Source organism: Cheilinus undulatus, linkage group 21, assembly GCF_018320785.1.
Source record: "Cheilinus undulatus linkage group 21, ASM1832078v1, whole genome shotgun sequence".
In the NCBI taxonomy this organism is placed as follows: Eukaryota; Metazoa; Chordata; class Actinopteri; order Labriformes; family Labridae; genus Cheilinus; species Cheilinus undulatus.
In genome coordinates this window covers 38,079,393-38,098,904 of record NC_054885.1, presented here as the reverse complement: position 1 = coordinate 38,098,904, position 19,512 = coordinate 38,079,393, and the positions used below count along the sequence as shown (strand labels likewise).

At 41.4% G+C, this 19,512-nt stretch overlaps 2 protein-coding genes across 2 annotated transcripts in view; one reads left to right on the top strand and one right to left on the bottom strand.

Moving 5' to 3' along the window:
- Nucleotides 1-2,068: 2,068 nt before the first annotated feature.
- ier2a (immediate early response 2a) lies at nucleotides 2,069-3,125 on the top strand. The gene has a single exon (XM_041816870.1). It carries the CDS (start codon nucleotides 2,187-2,189, stop codon nucleotides 2,718-2,720), a length of 534 nt encoding a protein of 177 aa, XP_041672804.1. The 5' UTR covers nucleotides 2,069-2,186; the 3' UTR covers nucleotides 2,721-3,125.
- Nucleotides 3,126-11,194: 8,069 nt separating this feature from the next.
- cacna1aa (calcium channel, voltage-dependent, P/Q type, alpha 1A subunit, a) overlaps nucleotides 11,195-19,512 on the bottom strand; it is a 145,441-nt gene continuing 137,123 nt past the window's right edge. Inside the window, exon 46 of the mRNA XM_041778582.1 lies at nucleotides 11,195-18,044. Within this exon, the coding sequence (XP_041634516.1) occupies nucleotides 17,241-18,044 (804 nt within the window). The 3' untranslated portion in view covers nucleotides 11,195-17,240. The remainder of the gene's footprint in view (nucleotides 18,045-19,512) is intronic.

Sequence of the window (19,512 nt, the reverse complement as noted above, 5' to 3'; positions counted from 1 at the left end):
GTCCAGCTATCACCTAAAGTCCTGATTTTAATGTTTCTGATGATGATGAAGGTCCAGCTATCACCTAAAGTCCTGATTTTAATGTTTCTGATGATGATGAAGGTCCAGCTATCACCTAAAGTCCTGATTTTAATGTTTCTGATGATGATGAAGGTCCAGCTATCACCTAAAGCCCTGATTTTAATGTTTCTGAAGATGATGAAGGTCCAGCTGTCACCTAAAGTCCTGAGTTAAATGTTTCTGATGATGATGAAGGTCCAGCTATCACCTAAAGTCCTGATTTTAATGCTTCTGATGATGATGAAGGTCCAGCTATCACCTAAAGTCCTGATTTTAATGTTTCTGATGATGATGAAGGTCCAGCTATCACCTAAAGTCCTGATTTTAATGCTTCTGATGATGATGAAGGTCCAGCTATCACCTAAAGTCCTGATTTTAATGTTTCTGATGATGACGAAGGTCCAGCTATCACCTAAAGTCCTGATTTTAATGTTTCTGATGATGATGAAGGTCCAGCTTTCACCTAAAGTCCTGAGTTAAATGTTTCTGATGATGATGAAGGTCCAGCTATCACCTAAAGTCCTGATTTTAATGCTTCTGATGATGATGAAGGTCCAGCTATCACCTAAAGTCCTGATTTTAATGCTTCTTATGATGATGAAGGTCCAGCTATCACCTAAAGTCCTGATTTTAATGCTTCTGATGATGATGAAGGTCCAGCTATCACCTAAAGTCCTGATTTTAATGCTTCTGATGATGATGAAGGTCCAGCTATCACCTAAAGTCCTGATTTTAATGTTTCTGATGATGATGAAGGTCCAGCTATCACCTAAAGTCCTGATTTTAATGTTTCTGATGATGATGAAGGTCCAGCTATCACCTAAAGTCCTGATTTTAATGTTTCTGATGATGATGAAGGTCCAGCTATCACCTAAAGTCCTGATTTTAATGCTTCTGATGATGATGAAGGTCCAGCTATCACCTAAAGTCCTGAGTTAAATGTTTCTGATGATGATGAAGGTCCAGCTATCACCTAAAGTCCTGATTTTAATGCTTCTGATGATGATGAAGGTCCAGCTATCACCTAAAGTCCTGATTTTAATGTTTCTGATGATGATGAAGGTCCAGCTATCACCTAAAGTCCTGATTTTAATGCTTCTGATGATGATGAAGGTCCAGCTATCACCTAAAGTCCTGATTTAAATGTTTCTGATGATGATGAAGGTCCAGCTATCACCTAAAGTCCTGATTTTAATGCTTCTGATGATGATGAAGGTCCAGCTATCACCTAAAGTCCTGATTTTAATGTTTCTGATGATGATGAAGGTCCAGCTATCACCTAAAGTCCTGATTTTAATGCTTCTGATGATGATGAAGGTCCAGCTATCACCTAAAGTCCTGATTTTAATGCTTCTGATGATGATGAAGGTCCAGCTATCACCTAAAGTCCTGATTTTAATGCTTCTGATGATGATGAAGGTCCAGCTATCACCTAAAGTCCTGATTTTAATGCTTCTGATGATGATGAAGGTCCAGCTATCACCTAAAGTCCTGATTTTAATGTTTCTGATGATGATGAAGGTCCAGCTATCACCTAAAGTCCTGATTTTAATGCTTCTGATGATGATGAAGGTCCAGCTATCACCTAAAGTCCTGATTTTAATGCTTCTGATGATGATGAAGGTCCAGCTATCACCTAAAGTCCTGAGTTAAATGTTTCTGATGATGATGAAGGTCCAGCTATCACCTAAAGTCCTGATTTTAATGCTTCTGATGATGATGAAGGTCCAGCTATCACCTAAAGTCCTGATTTTAATGCTTCTGATGATGATGAAGGTCCAGCTATCACCTAAAGTCCTGATTTTAATGCTTCTGATGATGATGAAGGTCCAGCTTATGAAGAACTCTGAAGTTTCTCTGCACAGCCACAGAGAAAAGTCAAACTACTCTACTCTCAGCTGTCTGACCAGTTGTTCCAGGACTGTGTTGAAATAGCAGCCCGTGGGGCGGGGCTACTCTCATATGACGCTGGGTGCGTGACGTCACCGAGGTAATAAGTAGTTGTCCTGCCGCCTGCCTGTATTGTGTCTGTGGAAGAAGTCATAGGGGGCAGACCACAGTCAAACATTTCTACTCCTGTTTGTTTGTTATTTTGTTTGTCCGGACTTTTTTGGAAACCTGCTGACATGGAGGTGAGCGCAGAGGCCAAGAGGATCATGGTCGTGGCTTTGGGGAAACTGTACAGCTCGCGCACTCAGAGAGGAGGTCTGCGTCTCCACCGGAGCCTGCTCCTCACCATGGTGATGAAATCCGCTCGGGACATTTACCACGCGGCCCAGGCGACTGAAGAGAGCCCCGTGTGCGAGAGTGACCCTCAAATACCCAAGGAGGAAGAGACCACACAGCCGCAGACTGAACCACAGGCTCCTGTCCACGGGGAGCAGACCGCTGGGTCCCCCGCGGAGCCGCGTCCTGACGCACACACTGAACACAAGGAGAATGTGTGTCCAACAGTTTCCACGCACCACTCGAGGAAACGCCGAGGAAAAGCAGCCGTGGAGCCGGACTTTCTACCCTGTAAGAAGGCCAGACTGGAGCAGGGACTCTGTCCACAGCCACTCATTGTGAGTTCTGTTCTCATGGACTATGTGAACTGCGGCAGTGAGCTGGGGGCCCCCACGGCACCCGTACTTCTCCACAGAGTCATCGCAGCGTGTTGAGACCCTGAAAGATTTGGAGAGTTAAGACTAGGGATCCTGGACGCCCCTGTCTCAGGATGTTTGGATGAACAGTCGAGATCCGGGTCCATTAGAGACCAGGACATGGCTGCGAACACGCCGGAGCATGTTATCAGACGCACCTCGGTGACTTTTGGCCTAGTTGTTGGCCTCCCTCATTACCGGGACTGACTGCAGCTGGCCAAAGGCGGAACTGAAAGAGTTGGTTGATCCGGATGGGGCCTAAGCTGCCTCATGAACTTTGGACCAGCAGAGTATGTGCTCCAGGCAGCACAACCAACATTTCAGAGTGTTGAGACTTTGAGCAAACTTTTCTGATTGAAATCGAGTGTAAACCATACAATGACTACAACTACCTCAGTATTTATTAAACTTTTTCTGTAATAATCTGACTTTGGAGTCATTTCTTTAACCTGACACATAAAGCCGTGGAACAGTCATTTCCTTCATCCCAGATGATCAGTTAGAGATGTTTAGTTAAAATCCAGACTTTATATTTTTAATCAGAGAGACATTTATATGTATTTATGATATATTAAAGCAAACTAGTCAGCATCAGCATGGGCATTCTAAGAGTCTCTGTGCCATTTATTTAGGTATAGTTTTTAAACATTCAGCTTAAACAGTATAGATCATTTATAACCATTTAAGATTAAAACAACCCTCAAAAATATGCAGAGTTTTTATCCAATCAGTTAAAGGGCTATTTCAGTATTTTTGAAGTGAGGACATATGAGGTAGCATTAGCCTCCAGTGAGCGTAACAGAAAGGTACAGTTTCTTCATGGAGTTTAGGGTTTAAATGGGCCACAATAAAAATGTTAGCTCAAATGTATGCACCTTTGAAAATGTAAGCTTTTTTTTTTTGTTTTTTTACCCAGAAAGCCTTTGTGTTTTTGTCACAATTTTGCAATACAAGAACATGTCTCCTATAGCCAAAGCCTGCTCTGCAAAATAGTGACGAAAACACAGAGGCTTTCTGGGTAAAAAATAAAATGCGGCATAAGTTTTCAGTAGTTGAGCCAGCATTGTTTTGTTTCCAAACTTATCGTGGATATGACAAATGGAACGCAAAAAACTTGGAAATCCGTTTGTGCAGACGAATAAAAGTCTTTTGTAACTTCCTAAGGTAAATGGAATGCAGCAGAATGCCACTACTACGCTACGTATCTCGTACGGCCCAACTTCAAATGTAGTGAAATATCCCTATAAGGGTTTTCAACCAATATTTCATGCTCCCATTCACAATTAATCAGGATGTTAACCTTGGATCACCATGCAAATGAAAACAGCATGAAAATGGTTGTGTGTTGTCATTGAAAGACTTCACTTGTAAGGCAGCTGCCTTTATTCTGTGAAGGAGCCCAGATTAAGATTATCTAAAAGTAGTCCGATAATAAAAGCTCAGATGAAAAATGTCTTTAGTTTTCATAAAGGAAACTAAAACTAGACTAAAACATTAGTGCTGGACTGTTGAACATTCTAGATCCAGGATATTTCTCTCCTGAGCATATAATCACTAATCTGCAAAGATTGCAGCTATTTACATTTATTTTACATTATGGTGATTTAAAAGGTTAAAAAATATGTTTTCATTAACAGAAAAGACTTAAATGTGGGGAATTTCATTGAATAAAACCAGAAAAAACCCTTCAGAGTGAAAATGACTAAATATTGGTAAAAACAAAGGCATTTCATTCTAAGACTCAATTTAAACTAAATACCAGCATTAACAATAAAACCAGCATTCAGATAAAAACTTCATCTATATATGTATGGCTATTAAAAATAGTGACTAGTGCTGTCATACTATTGTATTTATCATAAACATTTTTCAGTGTCTTTCTCCTTCTGCATCATCACACCGCTGCATTCAGGTCTTCACTGATCAGATCAGTGCTGTCGGTCTTCTGTCTTTGAACCTCTGTGGTTCTGTACTTCTGACACAGACTCTAAACCAGGGGGGTCAACCTCAACCACAGCAGGGGCCGGATTCTGGATTGAGGTCTAACCTCAGGGCCTAACAGGCTCAACATTTTAACCATAAACTGTCAACCTCATTTCACCAGTAATAAAACATGAAAAAAAACCCAACAACTTTGGACCGGTGATAAATGATTTGAGGTTAAAAAAGTTAAAAAGATGAGTTTAAAGGCTCAAAATCTGAGAAATGTAAATGTATTAGTTAAAAAGGTCAAAACATGAAATTGAAAAATTATTAACTATGGGATTATGAAGTCAAAGTAAGGAGTTGAAAATCTGAGATAAAATACTCAATAACTAGTTAAAAAGGTCAAAACATGACTCAAAATTTAAACTAGGAATCTAAAAGCTCATAATATTATATAAGAAGTCAAAATTCTGAGTTGAAATGCTCAAAGTATGGAATGAAAAGTAAAAATCCTCAGTTTGAGTCCTTATTGATAGATGCAAAATTATAAATATGAAATTAAAACACAAAACAATTTATTTTCCAACATTCCTGACTTTTTTATCTAATTAGTTTTACTTCTTACTTTTTCAGATTTTATGACTTAACAAGGATATCTTAAATCATTAAGGATAAGTTTACATTTTTATACTTGAGGAAACCTTTATACTGATGAACCAGTTCCAACAGAAATATTGTGATCTTGCAGGCCTGATTTAACTGTTCCACAGGCCGGATTTGGCCTCCGGGCCTTGAGTTTGACACCCCTGCTCTAAATGGCCCTTTGAGCTCAGATCTGGTCTTAGGAAAAGGAAAAAGTCCCACGGTGGTAGATCAGGTGAATAGGAAGGGTGATCATCACTGGATTTAGTTTTTCTCTTTACCGAGAGCTCAGTCTGAGCTGGAGCGTTGTCCTGATGAAGAAGGAAACCATTCCTCCACAGCTGTGCTCTCTTTCTTCACTTTTTCTCTGTTTTTCTAGAACCTGTTTGTAAAAGTGTTGATTCACCATCGACCTTTCTGAACCAACTCCTCCAAAATGATCCTGTCATTGTCAAAGAAAACAACCAACAAGGCCTTGAATTTGGACTGTCGTTGTGGTGCATTCTTCATCTTTGGTGATGATGGTGTTTCTGATGCACTGAATGCTGTTTGTCTCAGTATTGGAGGATCAAACTTTCGTTGCATGTTATCTCTCCTTCTAAAAATGTGGGTTTCCTTTAATTTGGCCCAACATGTCTCCACAAGTTTGATGGTGTTTGGCACACACTTTGTCATGTTCTGACGTTTATCAATGGAGGCCATTTCTGATGTTATTCTTGTCCTGAGTCATGGACCAAAAGATTCAGCTGCTTCCAGCTGCTTCTAGCCATTTCCAGCGCCTTTGCAAAACCCATGCACGTCACTCAGTAGCTAGCAGTGAACTAAAGACGCCACTGATTGGAAACTTACAGCAGTTGTCCATGAATACACAACCTTTATTTATAACAGTGTGATTTGAACCATGTGGTTTCATCCTCATAAGAGTAGTCTCATTATTTAACAGCCAGACCTCATAAAATCTAACCTTGCATAGCGGATGGATACGCCTGTTTCCGTGTTTCTCACTGGCGAATCCATCTTGCAAAGCTCCCATCTGAACCGTTTGGGCCCAGTTAGAAAGTGACAGGACCAATAAGCAACGAGGGGCAGTTCTTTCAGGCGTTGCAGAGTCGTGACGTAATCAAGCAGCAGCAAGAGGGCGGTGCAATTATGGCAGAAAAGATTAGCATGGATGCTGCTAAAGTGCCATTTTTATCAGAACTTGACGACATTTCTTCAATAAAAGAAGAACAAAGAACAGCAGTGAGTTGTTTTCTTTTCAAAAACGTCCAAAAGTTGTGTACTGGCGTGTGTACAGTCACCATGGTCCCCGTTGTGCAGTTCTCCATGGAGTTTATTCCTCGGTAGCTGAGACAACATCACATGTTTTGTTGCTCTGATTGGCCCGTAGAGATGGGACAGACAGAACGTTCATCCAATCACCCTCCAAGGTTTTTTCCAAATCCTGTGCCCTTTTCCAAACACTGTCTATCTGAGGTTTTCCAGATGGATGTGTGAAACAACTCCATCTGGCGTGTCAGCTTACATAAAATCAACATTTAGCCAAATATCAAGATAAATGTTATGGTCTGCCTTTCAGATCAAATATATATGGAGTTATTTCTATGCTCATGTTGTCCAGCCAGCAGTTGGACTGTATTTCAAAGCTCCAGGGTCTGACTTTAGATGATCAACTACGTTTTGAGTTAAACTGATGTGTTTATGGCTGATCTGCTTCGGATTCAAAACCAGCAGTGAGAAAATTAGTGTTTGACAGGAAACTGGTCTGGGTGTGAAGAAGTTAGTTTCCTCCCCCCACACTCATTTGCAGGACAAAAAGCAGGAACAATTCAGGAGATCAGGGCCTAAAGAAAAGAGTGATGGGGGAGGTTTAGAGCCTCTGACCGGCCGTAAAAGGAGAACAATCAGAATCCCCCGACTCTTGAAGACTCTGGTTTTTATTGGGGCTTCAGTACTGTAATGATGAATGGGTCAGCTCTGGCAGAAAGGGGGCAAAAGGTTACAGAGACTTCAGTTACTGTTGATGAATGACAGCGTGTGATAAAGCTCATCAACCAACTGAGCCTGGAAGATAGACGTTAGCTGGTTTACAGTTGTGTTTGCTCATCCAGATTTGGGTGGATTTGACTCTTTTTAAACCGTAAAGTCTATGTGCAAAACACTTGCATAGTTATGTCTCATTTGTAAAAGATGCATGGATACTGGGGCTGATATTAAGCTCCAGTACTCATAAAAACTGAGGATACTGTCCTTGATATCCTTCACAGCGTGGCGTTAGCCCCTCATTTGAGCTGTTGGAAAGTTGGAATTGTGTCTGCAGTTTGGTGACATTTTAACTTAAAACAGGATTATAAAAGTAAAATAAACTGCCAGTTAAACTGTAAAGAGGAGGAGGAGGAGGGAACACCTGATAGGAATAAAACAAAATGACTTTCAGAAACGTAAACGTATCATTAAGTTTAGATTTTTGTACTCGTTATCAGTAGATCTAGATGTATGTTCTTGCTTTTAGTCTAAGGATGTGGTCTTGGTTCATCTCTATCAGTTTTTCACGTATTTAAAAGCAGTAAAACCAAACTTTTATTATTTTTAAGCCAAACGTCCATAGGTTTTGGAATGCAGACAGACTGCAGAGCTGCAGGCGGACGGGGGATTCACTCGTGTTTTGGGGGAGGGTATTAACAACAGAAGAAGGAATGTGGGGGGAAGTGCCTCCGGGAGCCCCATGGGGCCCCGGGCTTATTCTTCCTGCTGAAACCAGAGCACCCAGTCTGTGTACACAGGCCGGGAGGAGGGGCTGGAACCGTCTGGACATGCCAGTGAAAATACACACGTCATGCTAACGCTCATTCACCTCCTTATCAAATCAGGTCAGACAAACACTTTCTTTACTCTTCTTTTTTGTCCCTCGGGCTTTCCCTTAAACACAAGAATGACGCGCTGACACATTCATGTCCTCTGACCTTTTCCACTGGGATGTTTTGGTCTTTGTAAAACCAAATAAAAGTCAAGTATCTGAGATCTTTGAGATTTTACAGAGGGCTGAACTTGCTCAGAGCAACTCGTGTCAGTTTATTCCAAAGGTCCATTAGATTTGTCGACTTAAAGCTCCATTGAGTTTTTTCTTTAAAGGACTAAAAATGGATCAGTGACTCAGTGGATCATGAAAAACTGCCCAGAGTTAAATCAACCATTCATCACCCAGAGTTCCTGCAGGTCTTCTTCGGTGCACAGCATCATTCACTGTCCTTTAAATTTCCATTTACACTCTCTTTAACCCTCTCACAGCCACAGCAGGCAGCTGTTACCACACAAAAAACTTAAGTCCACACTACCATCACTAAAGGCAGACACAGTTATCAAGCATGGAGTAGATAGTGGATCATTCAGTAACAGTAATTTAGACCGTTAACTGAACACAAGAGCAGTATGCCTTTACTGCCCTCTTGTGGCCAAAAGACCATGAAAACATCAAATGCAGCTTTAAAATCATAAAGTTTAGAAGTATAATAAATCTTTCCTGTCTCGATGGCGAGGTTGTGTTGACTGAGACTGGTCACACATTTCCTCAGCTGTGGAACAATCACAGAGTCTACTACGTATTCCCCATAGTGTTCCAGTTAGCTTTGTTTTCTGGTCGATTCTTGCCAATGAGTGAAATAGTTTTCTCTTAGTTGTTTACTACTGTGGTTTAACCTGTTGGTTTTGTGTCTGGGGACTCTGCAGATGAACAACGTCTCAGTACCAGCTGCCTGAGGGGGGCGCTCTCAGCAGTCTCTCTGGAGGTCAGGGCTTTATGTTAAATAAAAATAACATTTAAATGATCTCATTTGTATTTTGATGAGTAAGGATATCATCCTAGTTCTGCTCTCAATGCATTATTTGGTGTTTTTGGACATGGTGGATGGATTTGCAGAATTGTGCGTGCTAAGTCTCATTCTGATGTTTGTCCCATTCTGTAAAGTCTTGGTTGGCACTAATACCCTTTCTTCACCAAGCTGGTCCTAGGGCTGGTTCAGAGCCTGTGCTTAACAGTACTAGTCCTTTGTTTCTCCCTATCATAAGAACTGGCTTTAGGCCAGAGGAGCCGGTTTCAGCATGGAAGCAACTCCTTGCTGGACCAGAGGAGAGAACCGGACTACATCAGAACCACAGTGCTTATGTTCATGGCTGTGTGCTTAACGTCTTAAGAGGGGCAAACACTGTGTGATTTCAAGATGACTCTCTAACAAATATGCTGGAATGTCAGTTCATACTGTGTGACTGACTCTCTCATGACACACATCCATCGTGCATGATTTCTTTGCTCACACTTTACGGTCTGATGGCCGTGCATAACCTGAGCACTCACTCTGTATGAGTGAAATCAGACAATTGTGTCTAGATTGGATGAAATTTGCACAGAGAAACAACTTTTTGGGAAAGTGAGTGGATCTGTTGCTGAACAGACAGGTGTACAGGGAAACAACGCTCCACAGTGAGCTCATTAGACTCTTAATAAAGACTAGACTGTGATATCTATCAGTGAAGCAGCACCCTGTGATTATAAATAATAGTAACAAGCCTACTGCCTTGATGGTTTTGGTGTGTTTTTATGTCTCTACAGTGAGTGTTTTTTAGTTTTATGTGTGGAGCTTTAATGCTCTAGCATCACTATGAATATCAGGTTGTCACATTGGATAATAACTTGTCACTGTAACACCAGAATGAGGATATCACAGGACGATTTAATAGCTATAGGACAGCACTGAAGGCCCAGACATAAGATACACGGCACACTGCTGCCAGAACGATTTCCAGGTCAGTTGAGGAGTTATCATGATTCTAATGTATGATGGACTAAATCTCTACTGACCTCCAGGGACCCCCAATGCAAACCAGCTAACAAAACTACATAGCCATGTAGCGAGCAAAGTTAAAGTTAAGTTCATGAAGCAGCTATGTAAGCTGCATAGGTATGTTATCTATGTTTGCTTTGGTTACGTTTCCTAAATTTCAAATTGCTAAAGCTAACTTAGCTATGACAAAACTACATAGCAATGTAGCTAACATAGTTAAAGTTAAGTTCACAAAGCAGCTACGTAAGCTGCCTAGGTATGTTATCTATGTTAGCTTTAGCTACGTTTCCCAAATTTCAAATAGCTAAAGCTAACTTAGTGATAGATAACAGAATTTCATAACCACTTAATTAACGTAAGTTAAGCTTGCAAGCAGCTATGTAAGCTACATCTGTATTTTATCTGGATTAGTTTTAGGTACACTGGCTCAAGATCATGTGGCTAAAGCTAACTTAGGTATAGATAAAAAAAATATAATAGCCACATAGCTAATTTTAAACTAAAAAAGCAGCTATGTAAGCTACATAGGTATGCTATCTATATCAGCCTTAGCTACATTTGCAAAAGTTCACATTTATAAAGCTAACTTAGCTACATTGGCTTATGTAGTTATGTTAATTACATAGTTTGCATAGCTATGTTAGCTTCAGCCAAAGCTTTTAAGCCATAGTTTATAACTACTTCTGAAACAGATCTTAGCATGAATTAAACACAGATTGGACGACCTTTTTCTCTATATTATTTACAAAATGTTTGTGAGTCTGTAGTGTTTGAATTGTCGTTATTTCATGAATATAACGGCAAAACTCTTTTTTGAATTAAGTTGAATTCAAAGAGAAAAAAATGCTAAAAGCTGGAAATATGTACCAGCAAATTAAAGCATTTGCTTTATGCGATACATGCCCCCCCCCCCCCCCATTTTTGGAGGGTTTGCACTTGAAATCCAGGTCCTCTTCAGATCTCTGAGCCGCCCTACAAACGAACCCCACAGAGCGTTAAAAAAGAGTGAACCAATGACATGCACAAGAAAAGAGACGGAGCAGTGTGCATTCTCTCTGGATTTTATTCTTTAGGAAGAGTTCTGTTTGGAATTACAAAATGCACTGGTAGAAATAGCGGTGAGACAGGTTGAGAGTGTGACAGATAAGAGTGTGAGAGAGACAGAGTTAGAGAGAGAGAAAAAAGAAAGAGTGAGTGGGCGATCAAGGGATCCAAGGCCATCCTGGTGGAGGCTGGCTGCAGCCCCTGACCCCCACAGAAAGGAGAGGGGAGAATACACCATCGTCTGAACTGTACTTTCTTTTCTTGGATTTTTTCATTAAAAACAGTTCTTTTTTTTGTGGTGTCCTGAACATGGTCGTGTTGTGCCTCAACCCCATGTAACAGAAGAAATCAAACGAGACTCACCAAAGTCTCTTTTCATCTTTAGACTTTTTTTTTTTTTGCATTTTTAACCTTTTTTGTTCTCAAAAATAGAAGGAAAAAGAAAACGTTGCTTTTTAAAAACATCTATCTATTTATATATCTTTTTTTATTCCTCTGAATTCATTAATCTGCTTTTTCTTTTATGTCCTGAAGATGACTGTTAACCCACGGTGTGGCATGCACATAGCACATGCATTTCTGGAACTAGATATTTTTTCTTTTTTTAAATCTTTTGTACTTAAAAAACTTTTTTCTCAGTAGCGGCTTTACATTGCTTTTTGAAGACTTTGTGTGGTTAATCAGCGTGTTAGTGGATTTCACTGCAGCATTGACACAAAGATGGATGTGAATGTTCGGGATTTCGCCTGTTTTTCACACGCGCTCTCTCATGCCACGTTTTCACGCACACAAACACGCGAGGGTTTTAAAAAAAGGTCTGGAGACAAAGATTAGAAAGCAAAGCAAGCAGTGAATCATAAAAATTGATCAGAAACACACTCACAGGCACACGCTTTAAACCCACACAGACACACAAACACAACCAAGAGCTACATACCTAGTGTGCTTTCTGATTTAAGTGTCGTGATGTGAAAAAATACTCGTCTGTGACATTCCACTGAGGTTGGAAAGACACTAATAGGCAGTTTTTTCTTTTCTATTTTCGGTGCATTCTCTGGTCAACATGTGATGGACCTCCAGGAACGGAGAAGACGGAGTCAAAAGGAATCAAACAGAACGGTGTAGGGGCTGACAGTGGTGTGCGTTAGTGACCAGTGTTAGTTTGAGGCACACAGAGTTACACACAGAGAGAAATTAAAGATATACAGGAGTGATACACACAACAAAGATGCTTTCCAGGAACAGAAAGACACTCGGACGTCTTTTCTCCAACCCGGATGAACTGTGTGAACTCAGACAAGGTGCTGGACCACTGAGAGAAGGAGCTCAACTGCTTTCTTGGTGCACCGATAAAGTCAGATCTTATATTCGAGGTCACACTAGTCACTACAGTCAAGGATTTCTAGGCAGTTATTTCAAATCAAGCTAAACCCAAAGTTTTAGTTGATAAAGTTCTGGAAACACTGAGAAAACAGCGGCGTTTGCTTCAAAATAACGTTGGACTTGGGCAGTAGAGAAGGCCGTCCAGATGTGTTTATGTTTGTGAGCCATGAAAGTACATAACCTCCAGCTGGTGGTGCTAGCTAGTTTGTCCGTTCTCATTTATTGATGAAGGGATTCTGTCCAAGGATGCCCACAGATGTGGCCGGGCCCCTGAAAAACCCAGAGAACGGGCCCCTGACAAACCCAGAGACCAGCCCCCTGACAAACCCAGAGAATGGGCCCTCCCCAACTGTGATTTATTGATCATATCGGTGCATGCGTGTTGGATCATTAGCATTAGTGCTAGCATTCTGGCTAACAGTTCCCTCATTTTGGATCTGAAAGTGTGTCGAACTTTCACTGGGTTCTTTTGTTGGAATTATTTTTGTGCTACGTTTTAACCCATTTTCAACACTTTTTCTTTACATTTTTAACCAAATTTTTGCAACTTAATGCCAATTTTTGCCACTGTTTTGCTACTTTCAACCAATTTTTGCTGTTTTTTTTCCCCTTTAACTACACCCTTTTACCTCTTTTTAACCATTGTTGCCAGCGCTTTGCCACTTTACCCTAATTTTTACTGCTCCTTTTTCAAGTTCAGATCTCATCCTTATTACTTTTCATCCATTTTAGTTGCTTTTTTGCCCATGTTTATCTCCTCTTTTTGCTAGTTTTTACCCTTTTTCTGCCTTTTGGCCATTTGTGCAACTGTGTGCAACAATTTCTGCCACTGTTTTGACACTTTCAACCCATTTTTGCTGCCTTTGGCCATTTCATGCCACTCCATTGCCATTTTACACCTATTTTCTGACTGTTTTGCCATTTAATGCCCATTTTGCCTCTTCTTTTATGCATTTCTGTCCCATTTTTGCTTTTTCCCCATTTAAATTGCCTTTCACTCATTTTTGCCTCTTTTATGCCCATGTTTCTCACTTCTCTTTACCAGTTTTTACCTATCATGCTGCTTTTTGGCCATTCTTGCAACTTAATACACAATTTTGTTGGCCATCTTTGCTGTTTTTTGCCACTCATAACCAATTTTGCCACCTAACAACAATTACTGCAGCTGTTTTTTTTCTTTACAAATTTTTGCATTTCTTGGCAAGTTTTTGCAACTTCATTTTTGCCACTTTTCACAATTCTGTAGTTGTTTTCCATGAAAGTTTTCTCAGTTTTAGTTTCTGGCATCCTGACTTCATGGCCTGACTTTGAAATCTAACATTACTTTGCCCACATTTTTAACTTTACTCATAAAAGTTAATTTTATTTTAAGAAAAGGGGGTTTTCATTTTGAAAAAGGCTATATTACAGCATAAATAAATAAAATTCAAGGTTAGTTGTTTTGATAAGAGTGGTTATTATTCAGGTAATAAAATACTGTTAGCACAGTTTTCCAATAGACCTGGTTCTCCTGACCTCCATGGGCCCCAGAAAGCTCTCCAGTTTATCGCCCTTATGGGTGGCCTAGGTTGAGGTAATGTCTTACAAAGCAACTTACTAGTGTACTCAGATTACTGTTTGTAGTCTTTGCCGGCCTCAGAGAGGGGATTGAGAAGTGGATATTCTCTATAGAGACTGAATAACAACACCTCTGCTGGTAAGAAGAAGCAGACACAACCCTTCAGTAACCAGCTGAGTAACCATTGTTAGCATTAGCGTCAAGCTAACAGATCACAGATCCTAATGTTTGGATAGAAAAGTGCTTTAAGGTTGGTTTACAGTCTGCTTTCCTGGTGTCATCCAGCCCTGCCTCTCTTATGGTTCTTCAATTGCTTATTTGACACAGCGACCATTTAACATACAGAATATCCTGTAGTCTGACCTCAGAATAAAGGAAGAGATGCAAAAAGTCAGGAGGACAATGTTTGTCACACAGCGCCACCACAAGGTCACAACTGGTGGTTGAACTCAGCTTCAGCATGTGCAGGAGGGCAGACTGTTCCTTTAACGCTTTCATTTTTTGGGTCAACTACAAGCCTTTTGCTTGGTCTGCTTTTGGAAATTACTGATTCACGCCTGCCCTCCTGCAGACTCATTCTCCCAGAATGCATCTGTGGTTCAGAGCTCCACCTCAGGGTTGGAAAAATGATCAACTGAGCAAGAAAAAAACAAACAAACAAACAAAAATCCATACAGAACAGAAAATTAGAGCAATCATGGAGAATCTGTCCCATAATCACAGACATCATGATCATCGTGAGTTATTTTATCATCTTTTTACGGTCCGTAACAAAGAAAACAAAGATGAAGAGTTTCTCTCCTTCCTGTGCCTTTCTTTTGGTCTCTTTCTCTCTGATGTCTCTGTTTTAACCCCCAAACCCTGGAAGACTTTGAAATGTTTCAGATTTGTTGGACCCAATAAGGACTCGGCGTCCTTGAACCACTTTACCCTGCTTCCCAGTATTTCATTGTTCATTTTGACTTCAGTTATAAAAAAGTTACTCTCACAAAAAAATCTGTGCAATTCGAGCTGTATCAGTGGCAGGCATCTGGCACGGTACACACAGACAAGCAAGCAAAAAGTAATCATTCTGCTCCTTCTAGAAAGAGATAAACGAAAGATCCAATCCCCTCTGTGGCTTGATTTGAGTGTTTGTGAAGGTGCAGAGAGAGGAATGTCGTACAGAGGAGAGAGAAAGAGAAACAGAAAGAGAGAGAAACCCTACAGACCACAAGAGAAATGACCAAGTAAAGTTTCCCCCCGCATACAGTAGATTCTCATTGTTGCTAGTATTATTATTTTTTGTATCATTCATGCAGGATTCAACAGGGTGTACAACTCCGCCAGTCTAAAAAGCGAAGCTGTGTGGGGTGCAACAGAAGATTCAAGCTTCATGTTTTGAAGAAGTAGAGGAGAAGGAGGAAGAAGAAGCAGGAGTAGAAGAAGAAATACTGCAGAAAACAGTTACTGGTTTGTATTTTTTTCTGAAACCCATCTCCACTTTTTTAAAATTTTTTGTGTTTCTTCTCCTCGTGGTCTTCGCTCAAGGGTTGGTGACATTGTTCCTTGGAGGGGGGGTGTTCTCCGATACCAGGGGTCATTGTCCCCCATCCCGTCCTCTGGATTTGGACCGAAGGACTCGCCAACCCCATACGACACTTCCCAACTCTCCCACCCACGAAGCCGCCCGCCTCATACAGGCGGAGGCTGATTGTTAGTTTGTAATTTAAAAACACAGATGATAAAACTCATCAATATTCACCTGGTGGCTGGGAGGGTTGGATTCTTTTTGAAGCTGACTGGAGCAAAGTCAGCTTCAAGAGGCAAAAAAAAAAGCAGTGGTCGTTCTTTTGTTTCTGACTGTGAAGTGTCTTTTGTCGAGTCGCAACTCTTGACATCTTGTAAGTGGCTGTAGCTCTTTGCCAGAGGCATAATTTAAGACACACAAAGACTCTCTGAAGTCCATCAGCCCTCCTGCTTGCATCCTTAAAAACTTTGCTTTGAGGTTAGTCTTATTTGGCATCAGAGATGAATGCAACAACAATGCACGCAGATCATGGAGGTGGTATGTCCTCTCTTTGCACCACGTGTTTCTCCAGATGCTGCCTCAGCATTTTTATTTCATCCCTTCATCCTGACACCCGTCCTCCATGAAGCCCAACATTCCCGGGACGTACCACGCAGAGGAAGAGAGGAAAAAAACTGAACAGAGAAGAACAAAAGAATCATGGTTTCTCTTGGCAGTCAGGGCTCTGGCTCCGAGTAGGGCTGGGCAATACGGACCAAATATCATATCCCCATATTTTTTTATCTGTATATATTTTTTTTTTCTGTAAAAAATAAACCAGTGTGATAAACGTTGATATGACAAAATCAAACCATAGTGAAACCTTTTTGATACCACTGCTACAAAAATACAAGTCATAGACACCCGATACTGAGCAATTTTTCACTTAAACGATCAAAAAACGCATGCTGCTTAATTGGTGCATAAATATTGTCAGAGTTTTCATAAGCTGAGGTTGACCAGATTTCCTTCTCTAAAACGTTTGTCACGTCCCCATAATCAAATTAAAGCAACCATGACTTAAAAACCAGGATTGAGTAAGTATCAAATAAAGGAAGCCAGTCTTCATTAATCTGGATCAGGGGTTGGCAACTGGTGGCCCGGGGACCACATGCTGCCCCCCTCCTTAATCACTGTGGCCTTTAAGTAAATTTCAAACATCAGTACCTTGTAAACATGAAGAAAGCATGAATTACTCCATATTGGATGTCTGTGACTCCTGTTGTTATGGTATTAAAAAGGTATTGATATTACTTGATTTTCACTGACAGTAGAAATCCTCCTAAAATAAAATAAAATAATAATTCTCTATAAAGAATAAACTTCTAAATAGAATATCCTGTGTTGATAAGTATATTTCTGTTGGTGGTTCTTACTGTAAACAATCTTATTCTGGGTCTGACATCCATTTTTAATAAAATAAAATAAGCTTTCTTAATATAAATAATATTTTTTGTCTTGTATATCTTGTTTGAAAATATATAGATATGTTTAATAAACTCGATATTGCCCAGGCCTTGCTCAGAGCGCCCTGTCTTCTTCTTTTCATCTATCAATCATTTCTTCTCCCTATGTAAGCCCCTCCCCCTCCCCAGAGGCTAGCACCAGTCATCAGCCTCCGTCTCGACGTAGGGTTCGTGCAGGCCCTTGCGTGGCCCTCTCAGATGCCCAGCCGGAGGTGGGACCTTGTGAGGTCCGGTGTGTGGCGGTCCGTGGAGATGTGTTGAAGGCGAAGAAGAGCGGTAGCCGTTGGGGAGGCGGCGCTGGGCGGCAGGCTGCATCTGGCCCTGTGCCGGCCCGGTGAGGGCGGTGGTGGGTGGGGCCGTATGGTGGACAGTCCTCGGTGAGGTGCGGCTGGGCTGCTGGTGAGGCGGAGGGTGAGGGTGGGGGTTGTTTACGGGATGCTGCTGAGGGGGAGGGAGGGGGTGAGGGTTGTGTGGCTGTGGGGGAGGCGGCAGTGGGTGGTTGGCCAGCGCGTGTGGGTGGGGGTTCCCACCCTGCATGGGGCTCTGCTCGTAGGCAGGAGGTTCATGGTGGGGCTCATAGTCCTGGTAGTCTTGGTTGTAGAAGCAGCCGTCCCCCTCCATGGAGCTGCCTCCTCCACCTGTGTCCCCCCAGCGAGGGGGAGGATGGTGACCCGGACGAGGTCCGCCATGATGGAGGCCAGTAGTGGGTGGGCCTTGGCCTTGGGGAGGCTCAGGAGAAAAGTGGCGTGGGGCGGGGGCAGGGGGGCGGCCTTGTGGGCCCCCAGGAGGTGTGGGCATGGCCTTACGGACCACCGGGGAGTAGGTCACATGGGGCCGTGGGGTCGCGGGGGTCTGAGGCAACTGTCTTCGACCTCGACGTGGCGTACTGGTCCCCGAGGTCGAGGGAACGGGGCTTCCGCTGACTGAACTACTGCCCTACACGAAAAGTGAAATAAAGCAAATAAAAAGAAGGAACCACGAATTCAACGACAAAACACGTAGAATAAAAAGATGATGGGAAAGATAGAGCGTTAAAGAAAAGTGAAATAAAGCAAATAAAAAGAAGGATCCACAAATTCAACAATAGAACGTGAAGAATAAAAAGAAGATGGGAAAGATAGAAATGAAAATAAAATAGAGACAGAGCAAGACAAGAAGAGAAGAGGCACAGTCCAGACAAAAAGCCAAGAGAAGACAGGAACAGGAAGCCCAACAACAATAAGAGTAGAAGCATCGGTGAAGTGGAGCAGAGACAGGAGTCATGAAGTAACAGAGATAGTGAGGATGGGAATAAAAAAGATGGGAGTTCAAGCAGAAACATGCATGGAGAAGCAACATGTTAGAGGCAGAGGAAAGGAAACAAAACACGACAGGAGAAAAAAAGGGTAAAGGGTTGATTTCAGGAGCAACACATGTGTTACAGGGTAAAAATGGAGACTAAAGCCACATTTACACAACAACGACTTCAGCTGAAAACGGTAGACTTGTGTTTGATTGGACAACAGCAGCATTGTGGGAGCCCGGCTCTATCTTATAATATTCATGTCATCTGAAATCACAGACTCTACACACATGCTCATTAGGATTCTAGTCAAAAACCACGTGTGAGAGTAGAGTACCATAAATCCTCAAATAATAACCAGAGCCTTTATTTACAACATTTCTGAAGGTACCAGGCTTTTATATGAAGGAGGCTCATTATTCAGAGTCAGACCTTTATCTTACATTATCTTAAATTGTTCCTATTTTAGTTAAAATATCATGATCTAACTTCAAAAGTAATCGACTACCATAAAATGTTTAATTATTGGTTATGGACTGGTTATTTCATAAGTAAATAATATCAAAATAACAATCATGTGCAAAAGGATTCATCATGGGCCTGATGTGGCACAACCCAGGGCTGGAGGGGTGACATGCCTAGAGACTACCAGGACCTTGGGACATCCAAAGCATGACCAGGGGCTCCCCCAGGACAGTACCCTAGGCCATGCTTACTCACCAAATCCACCCTTAATCTGCCATAAAGGTGTGGGGTTTGTTATTTTTTCAACTGATTTTCCCGTGCCTGTGGTAATAGGCAAGGACACCCAGAGCACGACCAGGGTTATGTCAATCAAACCCACCTAATAACCCCTCAGGTTGGCATTCTTGTGATTAGATGCCTTACTTCAGTCTAAGGTTGGCCAATTAATCAAAAATTAGATTCAATTGCAATATGGCCTGCTGCAATTTTCCAATCACACAAGGTGCAATATTTCTTTGACCTGAAATTTGTGTCAAAGTTCCAGTTTTAAACTTTTTATTTTGCAGCAGAGATGTTATGCATGACGTATCATGCAATCATTCAGGTGCCATTTTTTAGAATGGTCTACAAAAAAATCCTACCTTCTTCATTTGTTTA